Source organism: Sus scrofa, chromosome 14 (genome assembly GCF_054392235.1).
Source record: "Sus scrofa isolate SSC_HxYL_T2T_F1_AM1 chromosome 14, Sscrofa_HxYL_maternal_Yorkshire_Landrace_v2.0, whole genome shotgun sequence".
Taxonomy (NCBI): domain Eukaryota; kingdom Metazoa; phylum Chordata; class Mammalia; order Artiodactyla; family Suidae; genus Sus; species Sus scrofa.
In genome coordinates, this window is record NC_139396.1 from 77,750,743 (window position 1) to 77,771,510 (window position 20,768).

The window sequence follows — 20,768 nt, forward strand, 5'->3', positions numbered from 1 at the left end:
CCTCACTTTCAATTTGTGTGTGTGCCTTTGCCCTTATATGGGTCTCTTGTAGGCTCTTGTTTTTTTATCCAGTCTACCACTCTGTGTCTTCTGACTGGAGCATTCGATCCATTGATTTAAGGTAATTATTGATAAATATGTATTTATTGCCCTTTTAAACCTTGTTTTCCAATTAATCCTATGTTTCTCCTTTGTTCCTTTATTTTTCTTTTTGTGATTTGATGATTTCCTTTTATTTTAGGCTTGTTCTTCTTCTTCTTTTTAGTATTTGTGAATGTATTATTTGTTTTTGACTTGTAGTTGCCCCTTTTTTCAAGTATGTTAACCTTTTCCTACATCGGCTTGCTTAAGACTGATAGTCATATGGCCTCAAACACATTCTTAAGAAAAGAATCTAGATTTTCTTACTCTCCTTCCCCATATTTTATGATTTTGATGTCTGTTTTTACCTCTTCATGTTTATCGTTTTGCTGTTCCTTGTGTTTATCATCACTTTCACAAATAGGTTTTGGGTTGTTTTTTTTTTTCTTTTTATCTGTATAGTGGCTTACTTATGTGATTACTTTCCAGTTGTGATTTCCTCCATCCTGTATCTTCTTACTTCTTTCCTATTTAGGTGAGACCTTTCAAAATTTATTTTAGGACAGGTTTAATATTGCTATATTCATTTAGTTTTTGCTTGTCTGAGAAATTCTTTATTTCTCCTTCTATTTTAAATGTTTATCTTGCTGAGTGAGAATTCTAGGCTGCGCCTTTTTCCTTTTAGAACTTTGAATATATATTGCCACTCTCTTCTGGTCTGTAGCATTTCTGTGGAGAAATTAGCTGATAGCCTTATAGGGGTTCCCTTGAAATTAACTCCTTGTTTTTATCTTGCTGCCTTTAGAATCCTCTCCTCATCTTTAACTTTTGCCACTTTTATTATAATATATTTTGATATAGTTTGTTTGGTTTCTTCTTATTTGGGACCCTCTATGCTTCCTGTATCTGGATATCTGTCTCCTTCTTTAGATTTAGAAAGTTTTCTGCCATAATTTCTTCAAATATATTTTCAACCCCCTTTTCTCTTTCTTCTCCTACTAGGATCCCTATATGTATAGATTTGCATACTTTGTATTATCCCATAGATTTCTTACATTGCTCTCATTTTATTAAACTTGATTTTCTGTCAGCTGTCCTGATTGGGTGATTTATGTTATTCTATCTTCCAAGTCATCTATTCATTCCTCTGCATTTGTTCTGCTGTCCAATTCCTTTAGCTCAGCATTATGTCACCAAATGAATTTTCTTATTTTTCTTGGTCCTTCCTTATAGTTTCTAGTTCCTTTTTAAGGCATTCTGCATTACTGTTGATAGCTGTTCTTAATTCCTTCAGCATTTTCAATATCTCCTTTTTTTACCTCAGTGTCAGTTATACTGCAGAGGTCTGTTTCCTTCTTTGCTCCTTCAGGACACTCCTTCTGCTCTTTTAACTGGGAATGATTCCTGTGAGTCTTCATTTTGCTTATCTTTTTCTTATTCTTTGAAGCCCAAGCCTCAGCACCCAGCCCCTACCTGAGTATCTCTGGCTGAGGTGCACCAGACAGTAGTACCAATCTTCTGCACAGCTCTTCTCTCTGTTTTGACTTCCTCAGACTGGCTGCTATGATTTTCTCTGAGGCTTTGAGGCTCTCCCTCTGTCCCAGCTGATCTCCCTGCCAATTAGGTGGCCTCATAGAGTGTGGATTCCTTTCCTCTTTCACAGCTCCCTCTCAGGAGTGCTGGTTCTGCCCTGATTCCTTTCCTCTCTCTCTCTCCCCGCTCTTACTTTTGTTTCATCCAGTTTTGTGGGGGTTTTCTTGCCCTTTTTGGAAGTCTGAGGTCTTCTGCCAGAATCCTGTAGATGTTCTGTGAGAATTTTTTTTAATGTATTTAGGGGAGAAGATGAGCTCCACATCTTACTCCGCTGCCATCTTGATCCCAGATCTTGAGGATGTATTTAACACCTCCACTTCTGGTGTTGTCCTTAGTACAAATGGCCAATGATTCTTACCTCCTTAGTATCCTTCAGCTTTCCATTTATGTAAAGATTTGAATCATCCTTCTTACTATTTTGTAAAATTGTGAGAACTGATGAGAAACTGGATGCTTGCTTTCTAATCTCAGTGTCTTGGCTTGGCTTTTCAGTCTCTCCCTGACTTGTTAGAGACTACCTTCCCAACCAGGATCCCTGCCAGTGCCATGGTCCCAGTAGTCTCCTGCCTCCTCTGGACTCCTTGCATTTTTGTATGTGGCATGTGATCTGGCCAGATGAAAGCTGGATCAAAATAACTTTCACTTGGGGAATGGTATGGTATAAAAGAAGTGGCCATGGTGGTTGAATCAAAGTATACTTAGACTTAAGAATAACTGCAAAAAGGAGTTCCCGTTGTGGCTCAGTGGTTAACAAATCCAACTAGGAACCGTGAGATTGTGGGTTTGATCCCTGGCCTTGCTCAGTGGGTTAAGGATCTGGCATTGCCGTGAGCTATGGTGTAGGTTGCAGACGTGGCTCTGATCTGGCATTGCTGTGGCTCTGGTGTAGGCTGGTGGCTGTAGCTCCAATTAGACCCCTAGCCTGGAAACCTCCATATGCCACAGGTGCAGCCCTAGAAAAGACCAAAAAAAAAAAAAAAAAAAAAGCAAGAATAACTGCAAAAAATTTTACATAGTTCATTTTATTCCTCTTTGGAAATGTGTAAGCTGTAAAAATAAACATTTTTCAATAATAGACTGTGACAATCCCAGAAAACACATACCTAAAAGTGGAGGAAGGAGAAGAGTGGGTAGTGTAAGTATACCAACTTGTCAGTCTGAGAATCTTTGTTGCACATAACAGAAGCCAACCCCAGCTGTGCATATATGCAAGGGGTTTATTAAAGGGATTTTAGATTACTTGTAGAATTTTTGGAAGAGCTAGAGAACCATGCATAAGACTCAGCTTCTGGGAGTAACACTCACAATCGTGGTGCTGAGTCTGATGAGGGAACCATTCCAGCATAACCAAGCACTACATGTACAGTTTGAACTATGGACACTCTGAGCCAGGAGCTCAGCTTTGTAGCCAGGGCTCCTGCCATTGCCACCAGAGCAGGAGCTCCCAGTCCCCTCCATCTTAGGTCCTTAGTCAAAGTCTGACACATACATGCCTCATAGACAGAACCAAGTTATACCTAAGTTGCAAGGGATTATGAGAAAATAAGTATATAACATTTTTAGATCCTATTAAGAGAAATAATCTTTTCCTCACACTGGGATTCATAAAGTAGATAATTCTTCCAAAAAGAGATACAGTTCAGTTGCTGAGAGGCAAGATGCATGTAACTGTCCGCTATAGCCAATTTCCTTATATTTTGTAAATGTGAATCAAGAAATACAACTTTAGGGAGTTCCTGTCATGGCTCAGTGAAAATGAATCTGACTAGTATCCATGACAATGCAGTGGGTTAAGGATCCAGTGTTGCCATGAGCTGTGGTGTAAGTCACAGGTGCGGCTCACATCTGGCATTGCTGTGGCTGTGGTGTAGGCAGGCAGCTACAGCTCCGATTCAACCCCTAGCCTGGAAACCTCCATATGCTGCATGTGTGGCCCTCAAAAGACAAGGAGAAGGAGGGAAAGAAAGAAAAAGAAAGAAAAAGAAAGAAAGAAAGAAAGAAAGAAAGAAAAGAAAAGAAAAGAAAAGAAAAGAAAAGAAAAGAAAAGAAAAGAAAAGAAAAGGGAGAGGAAGGAAGGAAGACATGAAGACAACTACTTTAGGAGTTCCCTTAAGGAGTTCCTGCAGTGGTACAGTGGGTTAAGCATCTGAATGCAGCAGCTCAGGTTGCTGAAGAGGCATGGGTCTGATCCCCACCCCAGTGCAGTGGGTTAAGTATCAATGTTGCTGCAACTGCAGTCCAGATTCAATCCTTGGCCTGGGAACTTCCATATGCCACAGGTGCAGCCAAAAAGAAAAAAAAATACAACTTTATATCAGAAACTGATTTATATATTTTAAATATTGTAAGGCTATAAGCACCTCTAAATTACTGGAGGACAAGAAATAAAGGCCATAGAACATAAACTAGAAAACATAAGATATTATTAAATTTTTTTTCATTTTTTTATTACTCAATGAATGTAGTACATTTATAGTTGTACAATGATCATCACAGCATTTCTCTCCCAAACCCCCAGCACATCCCCCCACCCCTTTAAAAATTTAAAAAGCAAAATAAGAAGTTCTCTTGTGGTCTAGTGGGTTAAGGATCCAGCATTGTCACTGCAGCAACTTGGGTCACTGCTATGGCATGGGTTTTGTCCTTGGCCTAAGAACTTTCACATTCTACAGGTGTGGCTGAAAAAAGAAAAAGAAAAAAATAAGATGATGGAAGCAATACCAAAAATACCTATCTTAACAATAAGTGTGTGAAGTGAAAAAACTAATTTAGATTCTCAGATTTAATTTTAAAAACAGGATGTATTTTGCATTAGACATATACCTAAAATAAAATGACTTAGGCTGACAATAAAAGGATATGCAAAAATTTACCAGTATACAATATATATTAAATTTATTTGGGAAAAACTACAAAATCCTTGAAAGAAATCAAAGAAGATCTAACTAAATGAAGAGAGATTCCATGTTCATGGATAGGAGGACTCAATATTGATAAGATCAGTTATTCCCAACTGGATCTATAGATTCAACACAATACCAACCAAATCCCAGCAAATTATCTTATAAATATCAACAATGTGATCCTAAGGTTTCCATGGAGAAGCAAAACTAAAAAACCAGAATAGCCAACACAGTATTAAAGGAGAATACAAAGCTGAATACTGACTTCAAGACTTCCTTTAAAGCTACAGTAATCAAGACAATGGGATACTGGCAAAAGAATAGACAAATAGATCATTGGAACACATTAGAGCCCAGAAATAGACCCACATAGATACAGTCAACTTGTCTTTAACAAAGAGCAAAGGCAATACAATGGAGAAATGAGTCTTTTCAACAAACAGTGCTGAAACAACCATACGTCCCCATGCAAGACAATAAAACTAGATACAGAACTTAGAATTTTCATAAAAATTAACTCAGAATGAATCATAGACCTAAATGTAACAGGCAAACCCACAAAACGTCTAGACAACAACACAGGAAAAAATCTAGGTGATCTTGCTTTTAGTGATGAGTTTTTAGATATAATACCAAAAGCACAACCTTTGAAAGAAAATGATGGTGAGCTGGTCTTCACTCAAATTAAAATTTTCTGGACTTCCCATGTGGCTCACAACATAACTACTCGGCATTGCTTCTACAGTGGCTGTGGCTCAACCCCTGGCCTGGGAACTTCCATATGCCACAGGTGCGGCCACTTGTTTAAAAAAAAAAAAAAAAAAAATTTCTCTGTGAAAGACACTGTTAAGGGGATGAAAGGACAAACCACAGAGTGGGTGAAAATCTTTGTGAAACACATATTTGATAAAGGACTAGTATCCACGATAGACAAAGAACTGTTAAAACTCAACAAGGAGAAAAAAAACCCATTAAAAGTAGGCAAGATATGTGAACAGACACCTCCCCAAAGGAGACAGATGGCAAAGAAGCATATTAAACTTCATATGTCACTAAAGAATTATACATTAAAACAACAATGAGATACCAGTACACACCTCTTAGAATGGCTATAATTTTTAAAGCTGACAGTATCAAATTTTTATGAGGATGTAAAGCCACAGGGGCTCACATTCATTTTGGGTGAGAATGCAAAATGGTACAGCCACTTGGGAAAACAATTTGGCAGTTTCTTACAATAAATATAGTCTGACCATATGATCCAGTTATACCCAAAATACACAAAGCAGGAATTCCCTATTGGCTCAGCAGGTTAAGAATCCAACATTGTCACTGATATGGCTCAGGTCACTGCCATGGCACAAGTTTGATTTCTGGCCAGGGAACTTTTCTATGCTGCGGGTGCAGCCAAAAAAAATTTTTTTTTTACATACACAAAGATAAATATGAGGAAATATCAGGAAATATGGACAAGTTATATAGGAATCTAGTATGTCTTTCCCAGTCTTTGGCAAATAAATAGAGAAATAAACATATTAATAGTAAAATAAATAAGGTTGGTCTGATACATACAACCTGATTTGTATGTATAATTCTGTATCCAGAAAATACCAGGAACACTTTTCTGTAAGCACCACTCATGGAACACTTCAGTACATTATAAAAAGCAGAAATGATTCACATCACAGTCTCTGACAGTAATGGTCTAAGATTAATGGTAGCAATGGTAGGGAATAAATGCCAGCCTAAGGAACCTTTTAAAACTATCTCTTGAAAAATATTTTTTTGTCTTTTTGTCTTTTCTAGGGCCGCACTCACGGCATATGGAGCTTCCCACCTCAGCGGTCTAATCGGAGCTGCAGCCGCCGGCCTACACCACAGCCACAGCAATGCCAAATCTGAGCTGTGTCTGCAACCTCCACCACAGCTCATGGCAACGCCGGATCCTTAACCCACTAAGCAAGGGCAGGGACCGAACCTGCAACCTCATGGTTCCTAGTCAGATTCATTAACCACTGTCCCACGAACAATAAAATTGATTTTAAGAATACTAAAAACAGGAGTTCCGGTCATGGTGCAGCAGAAATGAATCTGACTAGGAGCCATGAGGTTGTAGGTTCAATCCCTGACCTCGCTCAGTGGGTTAAGGATCTCGCGTTGCTGTGAGCAGACACAGCTCAGATCTGTCGAGTTGCTGTGGCTGTGGTGTAGGCCAGTGGCAACAGCTCTGATTCAAGCCCTAGCCTGGGAATCTCCATATGCTGAGCGTACAACCTCCGCCCCTCCGCAAAAAAAAGACAGAAAACAACAGAGGAGTTCCTGTCGTGGCGCAGCGGAAACGAATCCAACTAGGAGCCATGAGGTTGCGGGTTCGATCCCTGGCCTCACTCAATGGGTTAAGGATCTGCTATTGAAGTGGCTGTGGCTGTGGCCGGCAGCTATAGCTCCCATTCAATCCCTAGCCTGGGAACCTCCATATGCTACAGGTGCGGCCCTAAAAAACAAAACGCCAAAAAAAGAAAACAACAACAGAAGTTTATTTTCACCCAGTTCTGGGGCTTGATTAAGGTGTCCTCTAGGTTGTGTGGTGAGGCCTCTCTCCTTTGGTTACAGACAGCTGCCTTCTCGCTGTGTCCTCACATGGCCTTTCCTCTGTGCCTGAGTGAAAAGAGAGCCTTCTGGAGTCTTTCTCTTCTTATAAACATACCCAATCCTATGGAATTAGGGCCCCACCCTCATGACTTCATCTAGCCTGAATTATAGTCATCTCCTGGTCCATAGGGACTGGTTCTAGAACCACCCCACACCTAATCCAAGGATGCTCAAGTTCCTTCTACAAAGTGGTGTTGTGTTTGCATATAACCTACACAGATACCATATACTTTAAATCATCTCTGGATTACTTAGAATACTTAATACTTAGAATAAAAAATGAATACAGTGTAAATGCTATGTAAATAGGTGCTGGGGTACAGCAAATTCCAGTTTTGCTTTTTGGAACTTTCTGGGATTTTTTTCAAATCTTTTCAGTCCATAGTTGATTGAATCCACAGATTCAGAACCTATGGATACCTTTGTGAAGGCTCTATCTCCAAATACGGCTATATTGGGGGCATTGACCTTAAAAAATGTCAGCTGTTTTATCAGCAAAAGTGGATTTATTTGGGAATAACAGAATTGCCATTCAGGACAAGCATGCTACAGCAAAAACTATAGTCGAGTATAACAAAGGAGAGGAGTGTTGTTTTTCAAATTTTTTAACTTATTTTTTAATGATTTTTATTTTTTCCATTATAGTTGGTTTACAGTGTTCCATCAACTTTCCATTGTACAGCAAGGTGGCCCGGTCACATACATATATACATTATCTTCCATCACGCTCCATTTTAAGTGACTAGATATAGTTCTTAGTGCTATAGAACAGGATCTCATTGCTTATCCATTCCAAAGGCAATAGTTTGCATCTATTAACCCCAGACTCCAAGTCCATCCCACTCCCTCCCCGTCCCCCTTGGCAACCACAAGTCTGTTCTCCAAGTCCATGCATTTCTTTTCTATGGAAAAGTTCATTTGTGCCATATATTAGATGCCAGATGTAAGTGACACCATATGGTATTTGTCTTTCTCTTTCTGACTTAGTTCACTTAGTATGAGAGTCTCTAGTTCCATCCATGTTGCTGCAAATGACATTATTTTGTTCCTTTTTATGGCTGAGTAGTATTCCATTGTGTGTATATACCACATGTTTTTAACCCATTCCTCTGTTGATGGACATTTAGGTTGTTTCCATGTCTTGGCTGTTGTGTATAGTGCTGCAGTGAACATACAGGTGCATGTGTCTTTTTCAAGGAAAGTTTTTGTCTGGATATAGGCCTGAGAGTGGGATTGCTGGGTCATAGGGTAGTTCTATATTTAGTTTTCTGAGGTACCTCCATACTGTTTTCCATGGTGGTTGTACAAATTTACATTCCCACCAACAGTGTAGGCGGGTTCCCTTTTCTTCACACCCTCTCCGGCATTTGTTATTTGTGGACTTATTAATGATGGTCATTCTGACAGGTGTGAGGTGGTACCTCATTAGAGTTTTGATTTGCATTTCTCTAATAATCAGTGATATTTAAGCATTTTTTTTATGTTCTTGTCAGCCATCTGTTTATCTTCTTTGGAAAAATGTCTGTTCAGGTCTTTTGCCCATTTTTCTATTGGGTTGTTGGTATTTTTGCTGTTGAGTTGTGTAAGTTGTTTGTATATTTTAGAGATTAAGCCCTTGCCAGTTGCATCGTTTGAAACTATTTTCTGCCATTCCATGGATTGTCTTTTTGGTTTTTTTATGGTTTCCTTTACTATGCAGAAGCTTGTCAGTTTGACTATGTCCCATTGGTTTATTTTTGCTTTTATTGCTGCTGCCTTTGGAGAAGGAATGTTGTTTTATAGAGAAAAAGGAGGAAGCTGGGAGGAGTTGTTTTGAATGAAAGTCCATTGGAGAAAAGCGAGAGTTCACGGTAATGATAATTTCTCATTGGCAGAGTTGCTGGGGTGGTATATTTCTTGTAGGAGATGCCATCTTTACCTGTTGGAGCTTATAATTGGTGATTCTTTCTTGATGATTCTACTTTTGGGGTTTGTAATTGACAGTGCTTCCTGTGATTGACTTGAGTAGTATTGCATGAGAGCTCCCCCTGCTGGCCTCACCATTCCATTTTAGTGAGGTTTCTCTTAATTTTCACAGGGTTATGGCTTCAACATGAGTCTGGGGGGACGCATTTCAATCCATAATTTCAATCAAAGATTTAAATATAACAAATAAAAGTAGGAAAATAGGAACAAATGTTTTGGGGAAGGCCAGGCATATTATAAAATCCATAGTTAAAGTTTTAAGTCAAAGTTTTGACTGCCTTAAAAAGAATTCCTGGGAGTTGCCACTGTAGCTCAGCAGGTTATGAACCCAAAGAGTATTCATGAGGATGTAGGTTTGATCCCTGGCCCCACTCAGTGGGTTAAGGATCCGGCATTGCTGCAGCTGTAGTTTAGACTGAGATTGCATCTCAGATCTGATGCCTGGCCCAGGAGCTCCATATGCAACGGAGCAACCAAAAAATGAAAAATAAAAAACTATATTTTTGACTGTCAGTCAATAGGGATAGGTTAAATAGTGTCAATAAAAAAATTCATCAGTCATACAGAGAAGATTAGCATGGCCCCCCCGTGCGCAAAGATGACACGCAAATTCTTGAAGCGTTCCATATTTTTGGAAAAGGGAACCCTCCTACACTGTTGGTGGGAATGTAAATTGGTACAACCACCATGGAAAACAGTATGGAGGTACCTCAGAAAACTAAATATAGAGGAGTTCCCGTCGTGGCGCAGTGGTTAACGAATCCGACTAGGAACCATGAGGTTGCGGGTTCGGTCCCTGCCCTTGCTCAGTGGGTTAAGGATCCGGCGTTGCTGTGAGCTGTGGTGTAGGTTGCAGACGCGGCTCGGATCCCGCGTTGCTGTGGCTCTGGCGTAGGCCGGTGGCTACAGCTCCGATTCGACCCCTAGCCTGGGAACCTCCATATGCCACGGGAGCGGCCCAAGAAATAGCAACAACAACAACAAAAGACAAAAAAAAAAAAAAAGAAAGAAAAAAAAAAAAGAAAACTAAATATAGAACTACCCTATGACCCAGCAATCCCACTCTCAGGCCTATATCCAGACAAAAACTTTCCTTGAAAAAGACACATGCACCTGTATGTTCACTGCAGCACTATACACAATAGCCAAGACATGGAAACAACCTAAATGTCCATCAACAGAGGAATGGATTAAAAAGATGTGGTATATACACACAATGGAATACTACTCAGCCATAAAAAGGAACAAAATAATGTCATTTGCAGCAACATGGATGGAACTAGAGACTCTCATACTAAGTGAACTAAGTCAGAAAGAGAAAGACAAATACCATATGGTGTCACTTACATCTGGCATCTAATATATGGCACAAATGAACTTTTCCATAGAAAAGAAATGCATGGACTTGGAGAACAGACTTGTGGTTGCCAAGGGGGACGGGGAGGGAGTGGGATGGACTTGGAGTCTGGGGTTAATAGATGCAAACTATTGCCTTTGGAATGGATAAGCAATGAGATCCTGTTCTATAGCACTAAGAACTATATCTAGTCACTTAAAATGGAGCGTGATGGAAGATAATGTATATATGTATGTGACCGGGCCACCTTGCTGTACAATGGAAAGTTGATGGAACACTGTAAACCAACTATAATGGAAAAAATAAAAATCATTTTAAAAAATTCATCAGTCAGATCTAAGAAGGAAATGGAAAATTTCCTTTGAGCCAAATTGAGGGTTATAACCTGGGAAAAGCATCTCCGAAAGCTCTGAGAACTAGTCTCAGTAGAATAAGCACAGTTTATTTAAGTGTTTTTGAGACAGAGAGCTCTATGTTAAATGATGTATCACTGACAGTTTACACATCCAGATCTCAGTGTCATCATGGTGGGCTGTATGACTACTTATTAAATGGGGAAGGAATGTTATCTTTAACAAGCTGTCCTGTTGGTGCTGGGAGAATGCTTCTCTTTATGGTGGAGCAGGTGTTTCTGCTAATGGGGGAGGTCTGCTCAATGCATGTTTATCTGGCCAAAGGCAGATACACAATGCATAGTGCAGGGAGAGAGGAGGCCAAAGGACAGAAGAATTTTTATGTTGAAATTGTTCTTGTATTGCCATAAAATATGACTTTTATTTCACATAAATTATATACAGACCATGTTATACTATAGCATCATTAAAAACAATGATGCGGTGTTCCCACTATGGCACAATGGTTTAGGAACCTGACTACAGCAACTCAGGTCACTTGTGGACGCACGGATTCAAAAACAAAAAACAAAACTGAAAAAACCTGGTATGTTGATTTCAAACACTATCCAACGTTAGAAGAAAGAAAAAACTCACAAGGATTCATCCTGCAGTGTTATCTCAGAATTTAGAGATAAAGCATAGAACTGTAATATCCTGAGGATTTTACCAGGGATAAAAGGCATATGATTTCTTCTGTTGGAGTGTGTACCGAGTCTGACCTTGTAGAAGATACCACTGTACAATGAGGGCTGCAGCGTGGCTGTGGTCTTGACTATAATCCTGCCTTATTTTCTTGGGGTAGAGAGAGGAACACACAGAGCTGTCAAAAATGCTTGTAATTGATTCCAAGTAGTATTGTTCAATAGACAGGAATTGCTGAGAAATAGGTGTGTCGTGCTACTTTAGATGCAAAGGATAAATGCAGTGGGTGTCACAGCCAGAATAGTAATTATGTCATCTGTCTTGTCTTGGAATGTGACTTAGTAATTGCAACATTTTCTCCCATCATTGCAGCTTGTAATTATTGTGCAACTAACAGGATTATGTGCTAACTCGGGCTGTTTTAATCACCCCTTTTACTCTGAAATGTAGTGGTAAAATTCCGCAGTTGTTCCCAAGCTGTGGAGTTTTTTCAACATCTGTTCTCTTGTAACTTTAAACGGTTCCATACTAGAGAGGAGGCAGAGATGACCCAGGCACTTCCAAACAGGACTTCAAGCACAGCAGACTTCAGGCTTGATGAGAAAGCTTAAACAGTAAGGGAGGTTTACATTTCCAACCAGAATAAAATGTTCTCTTTGAAAGAAAATTGTCTGCTTTATATTTCAAAGATGGCAGATGTTTATGGAATATGGCAAAGTCTGTAAGTCAGTTTCATATACATTGAAGGAGACTTTCAACCATAAAAATCAATCTAGGAGTTCCCTGGTGGTTCAGCAGGTTAAGGACCTGGTCTTGTCATTGCTGTGACTTGAGTTTGACCCCAGGCCCGGAAACTTCCACAGGCCAAGGACATGGCCAAAAAAAAGAAGTCAGTCTAGAGCTGATTAAGGAAACGCTCCTATTCAATCTAAGGAGCAGGTTTAGGTTAATTGATGCTTCGATACTAAGCTGTGTGTTAGGATCTCACCTTTCATGTGAAAAGTTCATTAAGATGTTCATTACATGTATTCATGTTTTCAGATACCTTTTCAGGGGTTCTCCCAGACAGTTTGGTTATACAGAAATAAAGGGGCCTTGGACATGTCCTGCAGTAAGGCTGATGGCTAATGTGGGAAGAGGTGGAAAACTCCCTTCTGTTGTAAGATGACTTACACGCTCCTATATCAGGCTTTACCGTGTTCTCAATAATCTGCGTGCATCTAGGAAATTAATATGGCATGGAGCCAACCCGGACCCACACATTTGGTCTTAAACTGGGTGCTAATTACTTGGCGCTAATCCTGAGTGAATTACGGTTTCCTTCCTGTGGTACAGGTGCACAGACGGAAGGCCACGATCCAGGAGTGTCATTATAACAAAGCCAACACATCTGTGATCCTAAAACAACAGCAACAACAAAAGGAGGCAGTCTAAGAACAGCTTGTTTTCTTGAAAGGAGAATTTTGGCAGTATCACCTTTGGAGGTGCTAGAAAAATCCCTAAATTGGGCCTAGCGGGATTGTTTGTGATTGGTTGGTCTCAAGTTTTACTTTCTCAGATTGGAGCACGTTGGCTCTGGCTTTGGTTTTGGTTCGCTTACAGAGGCTACCAAGGAATTAGAGCCAACTCGCTGTAATCATCTCCTTGTTTAATTCTTTAACAGGTCACAGCCAAGGGGGAGGACAGTCTCAGGGGCGACACTGACAGCATCTGTCCCAGCACTTCCCAGGGCATGGGGAACGGAAGCCAGTCCCAGCTGAGGACACTGACCTGTGAGGGTTTTCTTGGCAAGACTATCCTGGGATGAGATGAAGTGACCTGAGAAACTTTAGGTGCAAGACTCTTCTCCTTCTGGTCTTAGGAATTCCCAGATGGCTGGTCTCTAACAAAAGTATGCTGGCCCAGCAGACAAGAACTTTCCGGACCACTTTAGTTGTTGTTTTCATTAGTAAAAGTTGATCAGGCAGCTTCTGAGTCCAGACCGCTGAGCTTCAGTTTCTAGCCTTCACTCTTACTAGATATAAGACCTGGGGCAGGAGTTCTCGTTGTGGCACAGTGAAAACGAATCCTTAAGGTTTCGGGTTCGGTCCCTGGCCTTGCTCAGTGGGTTAAGGATCTAGCATTTCTGTAAGCTGTGGTGTAGGTCACAGATGCGGCTCAGATCTGGTGTTGCTGTGGCTCTGGCATAGGGTGGTAGCTATAGCTCTGATTCGACCCCTAGCCTGGGAACCTCCATATGCTGAGGGTGTGGCCCTAAATAGCCAAAAAAAGAAAAAAGAAAAAAAAAAACCTGGGGCAAGTTTCTTAACTTTCGTGCCTCAGTTTCTTCATCTATTAAGTGACTTTAAGAATAGTATTTAGGAGTTCCTGTCGTGGCGCAGTGGTTAACGAATCCGACTAGGAACCATGAGGTTGCAGGTTCGGTCCCTGCCCTTGCTCAGTGGGTTAACGATCCGGCGTTGCTGTGAGCTGTGGTGTAGATTGCAGACGCGGCTCGGATCCCGCATTGCTGTGGCTCTGGCGTAGGCCCGTGGCTACAGCTCCGATTCGACCCCTAGCCTGGGAACCTCCATATGCCGTGGGAGCGGCCCAAGAAATAGCAACAATAACAACAACAAAAAGACAAAAGACAAAAAAAAAAAAAAAAAAAGAATAGTATTTAGGGGAATTACCATTGTGGCTCAGCGGTTAACAGATCTGACTAGCATCCATGAGGACGCAGGTTCAATCCCTGGCCTTACTCAATGGGTTTAGGATACAGCGTTGTCCTGAGCTGTGGTGTAGGTCACAGATGCAACTCAGATCTGGCATTGCTGTGGCTGTGGTGTAGGCCGGCAGCTGTAGCTCCTATTCAACCGCTAGCCTGGGAACTTCTGTATGCTATGGGTGCAACCCTAAAAAGACAAAAATAAAGTAAAATAAAATGCTGCAATGGTGCCATTAGAGCTAGAATCATAGACTGTTTGGAGTAGGAGGAACCTTGGGGGTATCTGACGCTCATGATTTTACAAATGAGAAACTAAAGCTCAGAGAGTTTGAATTACTTACCCATAGTCACACAGCCATCTTGGGGGCAGAGAGGGACCTGGAAGCCTGATGCTCACTGGTACCCTTTCTCCATTCCACAATCCTGACCAATGTAGACTTTGTCAGGATTTAGGCTTACTCATCAGCTCAAATTTTAGTTGTTTCATTGAAAGGAAAATTTCATTACATCTCTCTCCTGGAATTGTCTATAGAATTTCAGCCACTGCTAAAATAGGTAGGTCTGGGCAGGAAACCAGAAGAAGAATTTCTTCTTTTTTTTTTTTTTTTTTTGTCTTCTTGTCTTTTCTAGGGCTCCTCCCGAGGCATATGGAGGTTCCCAGGCTAGGGGTCTAATCAGAGCTACAGCTGCCGGCCACAGCCACAACAACTCAGCATCCAAGCCGGATATTCGACCTGCTCACGGCAGCGCGGGATCCTTAACCCACTGAGCAAGGCCAGGGATCGAACCTGCAACCTCATGGTTCCTAGTCAGATTCGTTAACCACTGTGCCACGACAGGAAATCCAAGCTGGGCCAGATTTTAAAACCTGGATAGGGGAGTTCCCATTGTGGCTCAGTGGGTTAAGAATCTGACTAGTGTCCATGAGGATAAAGGTTCAATCCCTGGCCTTGCTCAGTGGATTAAAGGATCCGGCCTTGCTGCGAACTGCAATATAGGTTCGAATCCTGTGTTGCAGTGGCTCTGGCATAGGCTGGGAACTTTCATATGCCTCAGGTATGTCCCTAAAAAGACAAAAACAAACAAACAAAAAACCTGGAGAGCATGTATATGGCTTGTATGTGCTGGGGGCTTTCAAATATTTTTTCATCCACCTGAAAAAAAAAATGTTTTTTATCATTTTGGAGGTTTAGACCTTGAATGTACGAAGAGAATTTCCTTTGACTGCTATGCACTTACCCCTACCCGCAGCCTCAAACAGCACTTATATGCAGAACAAGCTGATTGGCAGGATGAGTGAACACAGAGGCCACGCATTTGCTAGATACCTGCCACAGACCACAGTGAGATGAGCTGGCCACTTCCTCTTCGTCTTAGTGAATGACCTCTCCCGCCTGCTCCTCCCCTGGAACTCCTGGAGTTGAGCCAGAGGATAATTTGATCCATAATTGCCATGTGTCTGCAGGCTTCAGATAAGCCTGAAGGAAAATGGAAAGAGGGTTCTGGCCCCAAGAGCACATCTCTCTCCTCAGAGGAGTGGCCACTCTACGTTTACTGCGTGCTTATCGCATGTGGCTTATATGTGTGTTCTATATAACGTGCTTCTGATCTGTGTTCTGTTGAGGACGATAAATGTCTGTATGGATGGCAATATATCAGTAACAGTAATAATAAATTCAATCACGCTGCCGTGTCCAGGGCCAGCACTCAGCTTTATCAATCTAGAAATGGTTTAGCAGAGTCGCTGTGAGAATCCTGGCCTGGAGCCTCCACTCATCACTCACTTGAGAGTAGGATGAAGACGTCTGGACCTTCCCGCTGGCTCCTCACTCCTCTCTCGCTCCTGATCTACCCTAGCACAGGGGCCACATCCCTTTCTGTTACCAAGTCCAAGCTCATACTGCTTGCTGCACAACAGGACAATAAATTGAGAGACAAGTTGTTGGGGCAAGGATTGGCGACTTTATTCAGAAAGCCAGCAAATTGAGACGATGGCAGACTAGTGTCCCAAAGAACAATCTTTCCCGAGGTAGAATTCGGGCTTCTTTTATACTAAGGGTGGAGGGGAGGGTGCTGGTTTTTGCAAACTTCTTGGTGTTAGAATCCTTAGTTCTGGCAGTTGTCCCCCTAGGTCTGGTCACAATGTTCCTATAAACCTCCAAGACAAATGTTATTCTCTGTTCTGCAACTTTTTATCTCTACATGAATGGAAACGTGTTAAATCGTTATAGGCCAGAGCCTTGAGAATAGGCTCTCCTGTATATTTCAGGCCATAGGCAACATTCTTTTACAAAAGGTGCAGAGCCAGCATGATGAAGCACAAGCAAGAGAGCACAAGGGTTAGCCCCAAAGGAACAGATCAAATGTGGAGTCAAGTTTTTCTTCTCTGTTACATTTCCTTGGAGACGTGTCAAAACCTGTCTCCTCCGTTTGCACAAGCCCTCTCTCCAGGCCTGGGAATGGCCATGTCGGCTGTGCAGCCACACAGCCTGTCCTCGGGCTTGTCCCCTCTCCACGTGGACACCCCTGCCTCAGACCAGCTGTGAGTCCACCTCTAACCCCCGCCTGTGCTGTGTTCTGTGTTCCCCCCACCCCAGGTGTCCCAGGCGGCAGCAGACCTCCTGGCCTACTGTGAAGCCCACGTGCGGGAGGACCCTCTCATCATCCCGGTGCCTGCGTCAGAAAACCCTTTCCGAGAGAAGAAGTTCTTCTGTACCATCCTCTGACTCTCCGTTTGTTGTGGAAATGTCTCCTTTTCTGTCCATAAAACCCCTGGTAGAGACTGCGCATGCTCTTAGCTTTAGGGAGCCCCGCCCACACCCAGCCCCGCCCAACCAGGACTGACCGTCCTGTCCCGTCTTTTCATTGGTTTTCCTCATTGCGCTCCATCTCACTTTTTCTTTTCATTTTCATTTTATTTTCATTATTAGAAAAGCAAACAGACATGTTTGTAGCCGGATAACAAGTGTGCCAAGTATAAATAAGTATGGGCTTAAGGGCTTAAATTTTTTAAACATCAGTTCCCCAGTGTACATACATCGAGTTTATACATTTCAGTGGATTATTTACTGAGAAGGGAAAATATATTCAACAAGCCCCCATTTGCAATCGCTTTGTCAAATTAGAGCATCTATTGGTAGTTTCCATCGCTCTTGCTGGAGAAAGCAGTTTTATAAGTTCTCTATTTCCTGCTTTTCCCGTTAAAGAAGAAATAACCCCCATCATCAGACAATTTTCCAAACATGGGTCTTCCTGGGACCCTGCAGCTCAGACCTTGACAGAGGGCACCCTGTTTCCCACGATTATCACTGATCCCTTTGGAGGTGGTCCTTCCACGAGTGGAGGTGTAGAGGGGATATTGGAGGGAGCTTAGCTGTAAACGTCACAACCATGACACTGTTTACGTGTTCCATCCAGGCTGGCCGGGGGCACCACCTCTCCTCTCTGTATGCCACCCTGCCCTGCTCCCTCCTGTGTTGGCTCCTCCTCTGTGGGACTGACATGAGCCGAATTGATGGGGGCCTGTTTGGGGCTCGGTAGTATGTCCCCCTCCCCCAGAGGCGTGAGTCAAGGGCAGCAGCTCAGCCTGTACCATCCACAGATTGGAGCATTCACACCCATCCACTTCTTTAAATCCCCATGAATAAATAAATACTGTGAGACTATGTCTGGTCTTAAGAGAGGGAAACTGAGGCACAGAATGACAGTGTAGTTTCCCCGAGGTTGTAGATAGTAAGCAGGAAGACTGGGACCTGACTGCAGACACCAGTTCCCAGCCTTGAGCTCCACTGCCTTCCAGGCGTACCTGTTTGCAGGTAGGCAGGTAAACCCACAAACAACCTGAGCCATGTGCCATGACACCCCATCGCTGGGGTCTGCTCCGTGGCACACTTCTCTTCCAGTCTTTGCCAGGAGTAGGCATGTCGACCGGTATTCTGGCAGCTTGTGGAAGGTGATGTGTGACTGCCCCTGTGGGAGGCTGGATAGAGTTTGATTTTTCTGAGACAAACTTGCAAGTCCACAAAAAACAAACCCCTCCCACCCCTGATGAAGGGAATAAACCATAGGGGCAGAGAGCGCTCTGTCCAAGTTTGTTCTATTCTATTTGTTGGACACTGCCTCCCTCCTGGCTCCGGCAGCGACTTCACCATGTGCAGCAGGGCAAGTCATCGTATCCCTGAAACATTCCAACCTGCAAATTGCGGATCATGGTAACGACTCCTCCTGCCTGTCTGTCTAGGACAGAGGGAGATGATACATAAATGAAAGCTCTGATTACCATTTAAAACAAATCCATATACCAAATGCTAGGACATAGCGTAGGGAAGAGAGCCACGGTTCCGTTGGAGGAATCCTGTAAAAATTGCCTGCAAAGAGGCAAGTATAATTTTCAGATTAAATTATTGACTGGCTACCCTTGTAAATGGTTTTAGGACATTTGTATTCTTGGCTGCTTTTGTTGAAACCCATTCTTCATTTCATGAAAGCTCCCTGATAAGCCCAGGGTTGTCAGGAAGCTGTGTGCTCAAACTGTAGCAGAAGTCTATGCTGTCTGTGACAATACGACTTCAGATCCTCCTCTGTTTGGGTTTATGACCAAGATCTTTTATTTTGTGATCCGTGTCAGCATCATTAACCTGATAAGGCAAAGCACAATCCCTAAAAGCACATCCGAGAAGCTGAAGAAGTGGGACAGCATGGAAACCAGCTAAATCAGGTCAAGGACAAAATATGCCCCTCCGCTTAGCCAAACTCCCCCCACTTTGTTTTCACTTTCAGCGTCCCTCCATATTCCACCTCCCCTTTTGCCCTCTTTTTCCTTTCTTCCGCTCATCCTTGCATCCCTCCCTCAGATGCTTTTTGTCCTTTGATTTCTCCTTTTCCTCCCAAACCTGTGGTGTTTTGTGTGACTTGCACCTTCCACGGGTCCCAGAACTCAGTGCCGCTCTTAAAGGCAAGGTCATGCACACGGGTAGCGAGGTATGCTAACGTGTCGATGAGCCTCCCTGCAACAGTCACTGGGAGCTGATGAAGTGGGGGTGGCCCTGGAGTGGGGAGTTATCATTTGGTGTTTCCAGCTTGGCTGTGTAGCCCCTGACCGCTTTTCTAAAGGGAGAAATCACCCCTTATGTACAAGTGTAGTGGGGTGCAGTATCCACTCCCACTGTGGATGCTGAAGTGGGGAAATCTTCCTTGTCTCTCAGATGTACCCCCTTTTCCAGCACCAGCCAGGCCAGGGAGTGGCCAGTGACCCAGGGTGAACTCCTGGGACTCCCCTGCTTGGGACTGTGAGCTCAGAGCAAGCGATGCAGAAATGAAGGGATGCTGAGCTTCCTTTCAGAGAAGCTGCGGTGGTCCAGCAGGGGATGTGTCTAGGACTGGCAGGCTGCAGGGATGGTGTGTCCACTGCTAGTAAGGTCCAAGGATGGCAGATTCCTGGGAAGAGTGTTTCTGCTCTGAGCCTTGGCCCGCCCCACTGAGCTGTCTCGGTCCCCTCCCATCTTTTCAGCTCTCCTTTCTAGCTTTCTGTCAATTCTGTGAGCCTCCCTCCAGTAAATTTCTCATTCTTTCATGAAATAGCCTGGGTTGAATGTACATATCATATGACCTAAAATCTTCATTCCTCGGTGTCTACCCCAAAGAAATGTGTGTGTACATTCACCAAAAGAAAGGTGCAAGATTGTTCATAGAAGCGCTGTTCACAGTAGCCCCGAACTGGAAAGCACCCTGATGCCCATGTTGAATGGATAGACAAACCACAGCACATTGGCACAGTGAGGTTCTCTGCAGCAAGAAGGGATGTTCCCGTGGCCAGGCGCAGCCCTGTGTGAGCCTCACGAGAGAAGGCAAGTTCACACTATACGGCTCCATTTATATCAAGTATGAAACCCACAGAACTCACCTGTGCTATTGCAACAGGGACGTGAGTTACTCCTGGGTGGATGGGAAGCAGAAGGGCACAAGGCCGTTTCTTGGATATTCTGGTGCTGGTGGCTGGTTACCCGAGCGTATCCAGTGTGTAAATATTCGTTCTGATTCCTGATCTGGTGGCTGGTTACCCGAGAGTGTGCAGGGTATAAACGTTCTCCAAGCCATACCGTTTGGGTTTGCACCCTTTTCTGTGTGTATGTTGTACTTCAATAAAAAGTTGGTTATGGGCTAGTAATCAAGAATTGTACAATTTTTGGAGTTCCCGTTGTGGCGCAGTGATAACGAATCCCACTAGGAGCCATGAGGTTGCAGGTTCAATCCCTGGCCTCGCTCAGTGGGTTAAGGATCCAGCGTTGCCATGAGCTGTGGTGTAGGTCACAGATTCGGCTTGGATCTGGTGTTGCTGTGGCTCTGCTATAGGCCAGTAGCAACAGCTCCAATTCGACCCCTAGCCTGGGAAACTACATATGCCAAGGGTGCGGCCCTATAAAGACAAAGGACAAAAAAAAAAGGATCCTACAGATTTTTGGCACTTGGCTCAA

At 42.9% G+C, this 20,768-nt stretch overlaps 1 protein-coding gene and 1 non-coding gene across 4 annotated transcripts in view; both read left to right on the forward strand.

Moving 5' to 3' along the window:
- GNG4 (G protein subunit gamma 4) overlaps positions 1-20,461 on the forward strand; it is a 72,709-nt gene extending 52,248 nt beyond the window's left edge. For all 3 annotated transcript variants that reach the window (XM_084996926.1, XM_021072990.2, XM_021072991.2), the window contains exon 4: positions 16,893-20,461. In XM_084996926.1, the coding sequence (XP_084853052.1) occupies positions 16,893-17,021 (129 nt within the window). In that variant the 3' untranslated portion in view covers positions 17,022-20,461. The remainder of the gene's footprint in view (positions 1-16,892) is intronic.
- Positions 9,717-9,827, forward strand: LOC146396795 (U6 spliceosomal RNA). Its single transcript, XR_014828489.1, has one exon. It is a non-coding gene; the product is annotated as a U6 spliceosomal RNA (small nuclear RNA).
- Positions 20,462-20,768: the final 307 nt, after the last annotated feature.